At 47.0% G+C, this 11,509-nt stretch overlaps 1 protein-coding gene across 1 annotated transcript in view; it reads right to left on the bottom strand.

Moving 5' to 3' along the window:
* Positions 1-5,799: 5,799 nt before the first annotated feature.
* Positions 5,800-11,509, bottom strand: part of thap7 (THAP domain containing 7) — a 7,841-nt gene continuing 2,131 nt past the window's right edge. The window contains exons 3-6 of the mRNA XM_043679294.1: positions 11,477-11,505; positions 11,240-11,395; positions 9,161-9,280; positions 5,800-8,635 (exon numbers count right to left, since the gene is read on the bottom strand). Of these exons, the coding sequence (XP_043535229.1) occupies positions 7,924-8,635; positions 9,161-9,280; positions 11,240-11,395; positions 11,477-11,505 (1,017 nt within the window). The 3' untranslated portion in view covers positions 5,800-7,923. The remainder of the gene's footprint in view (positions 8,636-9,160; positions 9,281-11,239; positions 11,396-11,476; positions 11,506-11,509) is intronic.

The following is an 11,509-nucleotide window of genomic DNA, read 5'->3' as shown; positions in this document are numbered from 1 at the left end:
TTCATTCCAGGGTCAGAGGGCTTCACCCTGGGGTCAGGGGGCTTCACCCTGGGGTCAAGAGGCTTCACTCCAGGGTCACGGGCTTCACCCTGGGGGTCAGGGGGCTTCATTCCAGGGTCAGAGGGCTTCACCCTGGGGTCAGGGGGCTTCATTCCAGGGTCAGAGGGCTTCACCCTGGGGTCAGGGGGCTTCATTCCAGGGTCAAGGGTCAGAGGGCTTCACCCTGGGGTCAGGGGGCTTCATTCCAGGGTCAGGCAGCTTCACCCTCGGGTCAAGAGGCTTCATTCCAGGGTCAGAGGGCTTCACCCTGGGGTCAGGGGGCTTCATTCCAGGGTCAGACAGCTTCACCCTGGGGTCAAGAGGCTTCATTCCAGGGTCGGGGGCTTCACCCTGGGGTCAAGAGGCTTCATTCCAGGGTCGGGGGCTTCACCCTGGGGTCAAGAGGCTTCATTCCAGGGTCAGGGGGCTTCACCCTGGGGTCAAGAGGCTTCACTCCAGGGTCACGGAGCTTCACCCTGGGGTCAGGGGGCTTCATTCCAGGGTCAGGCAGCTTCACCCTGGGGTCAGGAGGCTTCATTCCAGGGTTAGGCAGCTTCACCCTGGGGTCAAGAGGCTTCATTCCAGGGTCAGGGGGCTTCACCCTGGGGTCAAGAGGCTTCATTCCAGGGTCACGGAGCTTCACCCTGGGGTCAAGAGGCTTCATTCCAGGGTCAGAGGGCTTCATTCCAGGGTCAGGCAGCTTCACCCTGGGGTCAAGAGGATTCATTCCAGGGTCAGGGGGCTTCACCCTGGGATCAAGAGGCTTCATTCCAGGGTCAGGGGGCTTTACCCAAAGGTAAGAGGGCTTCGCCCCAAGAGGGGGCTTTTCCCCAAGGGAGAGGGGGCTTTACCCTGAGGTCAAGAGGCTTCACTCCAGGGGAGTTCATTTTGTTCATTCATGGAAACTGAGCATCGCTGACTGGTTCAATATTTGTTGCCAACCTGTGATTCCTCGAAAGGTCTTTCATCTTAAACCACTGCAGATTAACATGGTGCAAGGACTACCATGGTATTGTTAGGGTAGGAGGTTCAGGATTTTGACCCAGCAACATTGAAGAAGTAATATATTTTCCAGGGTGGTATGCATCTTGGAGGGAACCTGTGTGTTCTCACATATCGAGGAGAAAGTGAGGGCTGCAGATGCTGGAGATCAGAGCTGAAGAAGGGCTTATGCCCGAAACGTCGATTCTCCTGTTCCTTGGATGCTGCCTGTTCTCACATATCTCCCGCCTTGTACTTCCAGACTGTAGTTGTCATGGATTTGGAAGGTACCGTTCAAAGGAACCTAAGTTGCTACAGAACATCTTATAGATGGTGCACACTGCCGATACTATGGATTGGTGAAGGGACTAAATGTGGATGTCGTGCCAATAAAGTAGATTGCTTTGTTCTGGATGGTGTCAAGCTTCTTGAGTGTTTGTTGGAGCTGCACACATCCAGACAAGTGGGCAGGCTATTCCATCACACTCCTGACTTGTGCCATGTAGATGGTGGACAAGATATAAGGAGTCAGGGGGTAAGTCACTACAGAATTCCCAGCCTCTGACCTGCTGCAGTAAACACAGTGTTTATGTGGCTGGTCTAGGTGAAAGTGACGCTGTAGATGCTGGAGATTAGAGTCAAAAGTACGGTGATGGAAAAGCACAGCAGATCAGGCAGCATCCATGGAGCAGGAGAGTTGACGTTTCGGGCAAAAGCCCTTCATCAGAAATGAGGCTGAGAGCCGAGGGTTTGGTGAGATAAATGGGAGGGGAGTGTGGCTGGAGGGAAGGTTGCTGATAGTGCGATATGTAGATGGAAGTGGGTGATAATTTGGAGAGAAAGGTGGTGCGGATAGGTAGGACAGATCATGAGGATGGTGCTGAGCTGGAAGGTTGGAACTGGGATAAGGTGGGGGAGGGGAAATGAGGAAACTGGTGAAATCCATTTTGATGCCATGGGGTTGGAGTGTCTAGAGATGGAAGATGAGATGTTCTTACTCAAGGCATTGGGTGGTAAGGGAGTGGCGATGCAGGAGGCCCAGGACTTGCATGTCCTCGGCAAAATGGGAGGGGGAGTTGAAGTGTTCAGCCATGGGGTGGTGGGGTCCGTTGAAACAGGTGTCCCAAAGATATTCTCTGAAGCGCTTTGCGAGTAGGCATCCTGTCTCCCCAATCCGCATCGGGACCAACGGATACAGTAAATGACGTGTAGAAGTGTAGGTGAAACTTTGATGGATGTGGAAGGCTCCTTTGGGGCCTTGGACAGAGGTAAGGGTGGAGGTGTGGGCACAGGTTTTGCAACTCCTGCGGTGGCAGGGGGAAGGTGCCGGGGTGGGGAGGGTGGGTTGTTGGGGGGGCATGGACCTGACATGGGAGTCACGGAAGGAATGGTCTTTACAGAAAGTGGATAGGGGTGGGGAGGGAAATATATCTCTGATGATGGAGTCCATTTGAAAGTGGCAGAAATGGCAAAGGACGATGCGATGTATACGGAGAATGGTGGGGTGGAAGGTGAGGACCAGGGCGGTTCTGTCCTCGTTGCGGTTGGGGGGGGGGGGGCGAGGTTCAAGGGCAGAGGTGCAGAAAGTGGATGAGATGTACTGGAGGGCACCATCAACCACATGGGAGGGGAATTTGCAGTCTTTAAAAGGGGGCAGCCATCTGGTGTGATCTGTGATGAAACTGGTCCACCTGGGAGCAGATGCGGTGGAGTTAAGGTCAGGGTGGAATGTGTTGGTGAAGTTGATGAACTGTTCAACCTCCTTGTGGGAGCACAAGGTGGCGCCGGTAGTCATCAATGTAGCAGAGGAAAAGGTGGGCAGTGGTGCTGGTGCTGGACTAACTGTGGAAGTTGGACTGTTCCACATAACCGACAGAGACAGGCATAACTGGGGCCCATGGCTTTCCCTTTCATCTGGAGGAAGTGTGAGGATTCAAAGGAGAAATTATTGAGGGTGAGGACCAGTTCAGCCAAACGAATGAGAGTGTCAGAAGAAGGGTACTGGTCAGGACGTCAGGAGAGGAAGAAACGGAGGGCTTAAAGGCCTTGGTCATGGCACATGGAGGTGTATAGCGATGGATGTTCATGGTGAAGATGAGGCATTGGGGGGGAGGGAAACAAAAGTCTTGGAGGAGGTGGAGGGCATGGGCAGTCTCCTGAATGCATGTGTGGAGTTCCCAGATCAGCGGTATAGGATCATAACAAGGTATGTGCAGAGGAGTTGGGTGGAGCAGGAATAGGCAGAAATTATGGGTTGGCTGGGGTAGTCAAGCTTGTGGACCCTTGGGTAGGAGGTAGAACCGGGTGGTGCAGGGTTCTTGAACTAAGAGGTTGGAAGCTGTGGGTGGGAGATCCCTTGAGGTGATGAGGTTGTGTATGGTCTGGGAGATGGTGGTTTGGTGATGGGAGGTGAGGTCGTGGCTGAGGGGGCAGGAGGAAGAGTTGGCGCCAGGCTTCAGCGGTGTAGAGGTCAGTGCGCCAAACTCCCACTGGTCTACCACTCTATAGCTGGTCTAGTTAACTTGTCAAATTAGATGAAAACTGGCATCTGAGAAGATAACTCACTCACTGTAGCCTCATCTTTTGCACTTGTGTTTACTTTAGAATCCCTACAGTATGGAAACAGGCCATTTGGCCCAACAAGTCCACACTGATCCTCCAAAGAGTATCCCACCCAGACCCATTCCCACACCCTATTTTACACTGAACTGGACCACCTGGAGGAAACCCATGCAGACACAGGGAGAATGTGCAAACTTCACTGTTTAGCTCCCATACCATCCAAAATGGGAATATTTGGAGCCACCTCCTCTTCCTCATCCTGTTTTTGTTAATTGTTTAATTGTTCACCACCTATACAGGACTGCAGAGTTTAAATCTGTTCCATTGGCTGTGAGATCACTCAGCTCTGCCTATTAGACATGCTGCTCCCACTGTTTGAAATGAAGTAGTCCTGCAGTAGTTGTTGCTGACACCTAATTATAGGTTTGCTTCTTTCTGCTCCTCCAGCCAGCCAGTTCCCAGCCATGACAATATGGTAGAATGGGGTATATTCCAGACCATAAGGCTACAGATTGTGGTTGAATAATATTCTGCCACTGCTGATGGCCCACAAAACATCACAAATGCCCAGTCTTCAGTTGTCAGATGTGTTCAAAATCTATCATGTTCTGCATAGTAATACAATACAATGGAGGGTACCTCCAATATGTAATGGGACTTTGTCTCCACAAGGATTGTGAAATGGTAACTCCTCTGAATACTGTCATGGACAAATACATAGATTGGTGAGGATATGGTCTTTTTTTTCCTTCCTGCTGATTCCCTGATGATCTGTCACAGACTTAGACTAGCAGATATGTCCTTTAGGACTCAGCTAATTTGGTCTGTAATGGAGCTACTAAAGTCTCCCACCCAGAATCAAAATCCTGCAACTTCCTTCTCAACAGCATGTTCCTACACAAGTACAGGAGCACTTCAAGAATCCATCACCTTCTCCAGAGCAACTGCAGATGGGTAATTAATGTTGGGCTAACCAGCAACACCCACATTCTATGAACAAATAAAACAGTGATTCATCAGTTGAATGTGTGTGTTTGGGGGGTGGTAGGGTTTAGTAAGCAGCAGGATGTTTCCTTACCCATGTTTTACCTGATTTCATAAAACATCATAAGGTCCAGTTACTATTGAGAACTGCCAGGACAACACCTTCATATCTAGAGACTTCAGTGGCTCTGCCCTGCTGGTGGGTCAGGACACACCCCCAGGGATAGTGATGCTGTGCAGGACATGGTTTGTAAGGTATCATTTGGTTACTGTCACAATGTCAGGCTGGTGCTTGATACATCTGTGAGCCAGATCTCCCAATTCTGGCACAAGACCTCAGATGTTTTTTTTAGATTAGATTAGATTACTTACAGTGTGGAAACAGGCCCTTCGGCCCAACAAGTCCACACCGACCCGCTGAAGCGTATACCACCCAGACCCATACTCCTACATTTACCCCTTCACCTAACACTACGGGCAATTTAGCATGGCCAATTCACCTAACCTGCACATTTTTGGATTGTGGAAGGAAACCGGAGCACCCGGAGGAAACCCACGCAGACACGGGGAGAATGTGCAAACTCCACACAGAGAGTCGCCTGAGGCGGGAGTTGAACCCGGGTCTCTGGTGCTGTGAGGCAGCAGTGCTAACCACTGTGCCACCGTGCCGCCCACAGGGCAGTGTGTTCCACTGTCAGTTGCACCTAGACACAAGAAGTGACAGTCAGATGGTGTGTTGGTTGCATTTCTTTCTTTAGACATGGAACTGAATAGCTTGCTCAGGCAACTCTGATGAACAGCAATTTGGACTCAAATCATTAGCTCACTCTGTTTCCATGGATGCTGCCTGACCCACTGTGATTTCCAGCATTTTTTTGTTTTCAGCCATTTCAGATTAAGAGTTAACCATATTGCTGTTGGTCTGGTATGTAGGCCAAATCAGGTAAGGACAGAAGATTTCCCTCAGATGGGTTTTTAGCAACTAAAAGTCCACCAAATCACCATTAGACTAGCCTTTAATTCCAGATGTATTAATTGAATTTAAATTCTACCAGTTGCTATATGGTGGGATTTCAATTTAGACCCAGAGAACTAGCCAAATTATTAGCCCAAGAAATTACCATGACACCGATACCTCCACACCTGGGAGCTTAGGAACCTCAAATTCTTTCTCCATAGTCCTGCATTTCTTTTTCTGTTATGAGTCAAGTCTAAAAGCCCCATCCTTTCTTGTAATTTCTGTAGTTATTTTTATTCACTTGCTTATTTTTGTACATTTAACATTGTAGGTTTAACATTTCCCAGATAGATAACTCAAGAATAAAATGCCATTCCTTCGACATTAGTTGCTTTACATTTTGTTTGATATTGATCAGACTGGTAGTGGTCAAATTGAACAATTTCAGCAATCGTTACCGGATTCATAAATGCATTAATGTAATCAGTAAAACAACGATCTCAGACTCCTAGCTTCCCTCACACATGAAAAAAAAGTGAGCATGTAAGTGTCTGAGTGTACTTTTCTAAATTGCTTGCTTTTTACAATTATCCTTTTAATATGAGACCAGGTGTGAAGTGACTCAAATGAAGCTGTCCTGAATGTGTTCTGAATAGAGAGTACTTTGCTGTTTAAATGTCAGCCTACAACAACTACTTGCATTTATACGACACCTACAGTATCATAAAATATCTGAAGGTGCTCACAAAGCATTATAAAGCAAAATTAGACATTGATTCACATCAGGAGATATATGGGGCAATGGTCAAAAGCTTGATCACCTTGTTGTTTAAGAAATGTTTTAAAAGGAGGAAACAGTAGGGGAAGCATAAGGAGGGAATTGCAGAGCTCAGGATCCAAGCAGCTAAAGGTACAGCTGTTGACAGTAAAGCAATTAAACTGTGGATGTTCAAGATGACAGAATTAGAGAAGTACAAATAACAGAATGAGTTGTGGGTTCATCCTGACAAGCCAGAATGACATTGTCAGCAAACCCTGTGAACAGAAACCACTGAAGTACTTGCTCAGTCATTTGCTCCACCCATAACAGCCATTCCCTGCCAACACCCCACACCCCCCCAATTTTTGTCTGTGGGGGGATAGTTTATGAGAGAGTTGGAATTTTAATGATTGAAGATATGTCACCAGTCCATAATTGTTTATTTGTAGCTGTAATCTATTCAGCTCTAATAAATAATTCCTCTTACGTGCAGAAACCTCGGATTAAAAAACACGTAAATTGAGGAATTTTGCATACTTTCATTAAACAACTTTGTGACGACTTCAGGAATAGCAAGGCTTGATTTTCAGCACACTACCACAATGAGGCTTAACAAGAGTGAGGATATGGTCAGCGGGGTTTCAACCTGAGCTCTACGGAGGGTAGAATATCAGAGACTGGCCAGGAGTGTTTTAAAATAGTCAAATCACGTCAGCCTCATCCTGTACAATTGTCAGCTTTCCTAAAAGCCATGTAAATCAACAAAGGAGAACAGTCATAGCCTAGAGGCAGAATCCCAGGACAGCCAATCTACAAACACTGATACAAGGTAACATTGAGAGACAAGCAATCGCTTTTTACAGTGTCATTTCAATCACTTCATTTTTTTTTTGTCTACAAATATTGAAAGCGAGAGGTTTGTAATTGGCCTTAATATCCTGTGTGTTGGCTGGCAGGGGTGACAAAGAAAAAAAATTGGGTCAAAGCCCTCCTTTTCACTGACTGGGATCTTTGCCAGAAAATGCACAGGGGTGTCTGTTAAAAGAGGCACGTATGGGTTTAGCTGTGTGCTGCAGGACATGGTTGATTAACCCCCAACACAGACTGCATGCAATGTGGTAGGATTTCTTGTAGCCTTCAGAAACACAGAAATAACGACCGAGGGTAAACTGACCAATGATTTAGAGCGGTCATGTTTACTACAGCAGCCAATGTTCTCAATCATAAAAATAAATGTTTTACTGTGGTCTTTATGTTAAACAGTAAAATGTTCAAGAGATCACCTCACCTCATGCTGCAAAACCTAACAACAGATTAGTTAACTCTGTATAATTCGACCTTTGTGGTATGATTTCTGTCATCCTACACAAATCAAAGGGAGCTTGGAAAATCTCCCAGGATCCATGATGACAAAACCCCACTCTCCCTCCCTCCAGCCACTTCACTTCACTTCTCTCTCTCTCTCTCTTTCTTCCCCTCCCCCACCTCCATCCCATCTCCTCTCCCAGTTGCTTTCCCAAAACACATTTCTTACTCCTCCCCTCCCCAACATGCCACTGTTCTCCTCACACTTTGTTGCTGGTTTACTTAGTGATGAATCGACAGCATTGGTTAAATAAGTGACTGAGTCAAAATGTAGCTACAGATTCACAGCCTCATCCACCACTTCCACCTCATAAACTTCAAACTGTGGCTGGCAGCCCTCAGTTATGTCCGATTCAGTACATTCATCTTGAAGCACTTGGTGTTGTGGTCTCAAGATGGATGTGATTCGTGCCCGCAGACGACTCTCCCGTTTCCTGCTAGCCCGCAGCTCCTTGGTGACCTTCTCAAAGGCCACCTTCAGAGCCTCTAGCTTCATCTTCCAAACCAGTGGACAGCCTACAGTGTAACTGTGCTCAACAGGAATGTAGGCACCAGGTTTAGGTGGTGGATTGGGAATGCGAGCCATATACAAAGCAATGGGGACAGGGTCCCTGTCATCATCCAGCTCCACTTGACAGTCAGATGAGTGTTCATTCAGGAGGACAGGCTGAGGCAGAGGCAACGAGATGTCCTTGGAGGCTTCCTCTGTGTTTCCAGCTGCCTCCAACTCCACAGACTGCGAATTCACTTCAATGAGATAAATGACAGTCGGAGCTGTGTCCTCTGGTTCAGGCTGCGTTATGGAGATCGGTATGTCAGGAGATGATGTTTCATATAAGCAGAAAGTTTCATTCACTCTATCTTGAGGATCAGAATAACCCAGAATAAAGGAAGTGCCATCCTGAGAAATGCTGAAGCTCATCCCTGAGCTAGTGTCAGCGTTCCTGAGATCAGGAGCAGGTAAAGAGCCACTGCCATCAGTGAGGCTGTTGGACAGACAGGAAGGGAGATTAGCTGAAGGTTAATAAAGGACAGGAAGCTATCAACTGTGGATACTTTAATGTCAGTTTCCTCCCTCTATTCTCAAGAACCCTAGCGTGCTGTTCATTCTTCACTGCCTAACCAAAATGACCATTATCTGATTGTGGACAGACAAGCAGTAGCCACTGAATATTTGGCCAAGATGGCATCACAATGAGCTTATTTGTGCCCTGAAGTAACATTTGCACAAATAGGTGACTACTTTGAGGTGAGGAGTCTTGGCTCACTTGTCCCTTCCCTGATCCAGTGGCTGTAGGCAGGAAACACTCACCTACCCCTGACAGGAAGCTTCAGTCTCTACATCAACCATCTGGACTCTAACTCTGAAGCATGCTCTAGCCATTTGCACTGAGTCAGTGAACAGGGCAATGGGAGAAATACAAATGGGATTTTTAGTTAAGACTTTCAGTGAACAGCACAAATGCATCCTGTGAATCACATGGTTAAAGCAGTCACCAGAAGCTTCTCACCATTCATTGGTTTGTACAGACACTGTCTTTTCACTGTGTCCTCCACTCAGCGCCACCTTTGCCTGAGGACACGACTGAAATAACGTGGGGACAGCATCATCTCGCAGGCGGTGATAACGACTGGGGGAAGAAAACAAGGAAAGCAGTGAACTTCCTCCACACATTACCCAAAAATAGAACTGACCTGAATTGTTATGTGTTGAACCTGGGGAATTAAGGTCTGATGAACCCCAGTGATCCAAGGAAACCAGGTCTGATGGTATCAGGAAGACAGATTTGAGCGGCCAGGATGATCCACCAGACTATGTTTGATGGATTGGGGGAACAGACTGGGGTCTGTTGGACTGGTGATCAGCTGAACTGGGAACAAATAAACAGCGGTGATTAGGCAAGCTAAGGAATTTGATGGGCCTTGGCAATCCAAGAGACTGTAAAGAACATGTGGATCAGGATCTCCGAGACATACAGTATAGAAACAGACCCTTCGGTCCAACCAGCCGCCCAAAATCCTCAACTGAACTAGTCCCACTTGCCTACACTTGGCCCATATCCCTCCAAACATTTCCTATTTGTGAACATATCTGTCTTTTTAAATTTGTAACTACCTGCATCCACCACATCCTCTGGAAGTTCACTCCATACATGAACCACTTTCTGTGTAAACTTTTAAAATTCTTTTTACTCTCACCTTAAAAATATGCCCCCTAGTCTTGAAAACCCCCACCTTAAGGAAAAGACACCTGCCATTCATCTTATCTATATCCCTCGTAATTTTATAAACCTCAATAAGGTCACCTGTCAAACTCCTACACTTCAGTGAAAAAGGTTCCAGCCTGATAGCATTTTCCCTGGGTTGGGCAAATCCAGACCGAGGGGGCATAGGTGTAGGGTGAGGGGAAAGATTTAAAAGGGACCCAAGAGGCATTTTTTTTCATACAGAGGGTGGTGAGTGTATGAAATGAGCTGCCAGAGGAAGTGGTGGAGGCTGATACAATCACAACATTTAAAAGCCATCTGGATGGGTAGATGAATAGGAAGGGTTTAGAGGGATATGGGCCAAGTGCTGGCAAATGAGACTAATTAGTTTAGGATATTTGATTGACATGGATGAGTCTGTCCGAAGGGTCTGTTTCTGTGTTGTACAACTCTATGACTTTATCCAGCCTCTCCTTATAACTCCAACCCTCCATTCTCAGCAACATCCTGCTATATCTCTTCTGAACCCGCTCCAGCTTAATAATATCCTTCCTGTAATAGGAAGACCAGACTGGACACAGTACTCCAAGAAAAAGCCTCTATGTAATGTCCCAACTCCAATACTCAAAGGTCTGAGCAATAAAGGCAAGCATGCTTAAATACCTTGTTAACAACCCTATCCATATGTGATGCAAACTTTAAAAAATTATGTACCTGAACCCTTCGATCGCTCTGTTCTACAACACTCACAAAGCCCTATTGTTAATTGTTTGAGTCTTGTCTTTGTTTCACCAAAATGCAATACCTCACGTTTATCCATCTGCCATTCTTCAGCCCACTGATGTGATCCAATTGATCTGATGTTCCAGGTGACTGGGTAAACTAGGGTCTGTTAGGTCACGGTGATCAGGTAGACCAAGGTCTAATAAACCATGGTAATCTGGCAGAGGAGAGCATAATAGATTCAGAGAATCCCTACAATGTGGAACCAGGCTATTCGGCCCAAAGAATTCACACCGATCCTCTAAAAAGCATCCCAGGCACACCCCCACCCTATAACCCTGCATTTCCCATGGCTAACCCATCCAGCCTGCACATCCCTGGACACTACAGGCAATTTAGCATGACCAATCTAGCTAACCTGCACGTTTGGTCTGTGGGAGGAAACTGGAGCACCCGGGGGAAATCCACACAGACACGGGGAGAACGTGCAAATTCCACACAGGCAGCCACCTGAGACTGGATTTGAATCCAGGTCCTTGGTGCTGTGCAGTAGTAGCAGCGCTAACCACTGAGCACTGTGCCACCCAAACTATTAATGGGTTGTACTGATTAGTTGAAACGGGCGTATTAGGCCAAGGTTTGACAGATGCTACGAATTACCTCAGCCCCACAAGCTCAAAACAGTGTTTCTCAAAATGTTTTGAACAGAAGTAGATGAACTGAGAGGGTGGATCCCAGGGAACTGTCCCATCCGGGTTCTTCCGGCAACAATTCAGCAACCAGCTCTCACGCTGAAATCTCCCCTTCTTGGGCAACCTGAGTGAAATAAAACCAATGAGAAATGAATGTGACCACTGAAAAGCATGACTGGGTTGGAGAGGTTGTGGTTAAACATACCTTACCACTGGAGGGAGAAACAGCTCCCACTGA

This window comes from Chiloscyllium plagiosum, chromosome 39 (genome assembly GCF_004010195.1).
Source record: "Chiloscyllium plagiosum isolate BGI_BamShark_2017 chromosome 39, ASM401019v2, whole genome shotgun sequence".
NCBI lineage: Eukaryota > Metazoa > Chordata > Chondrichthyes > Orectolobiformes > Hemiscylliidae > Chiloscyllium > Chiloscyllium plagiosum.
This window is presented reverse-complemented; position numbering and strand designations above follow the sequence as displayed.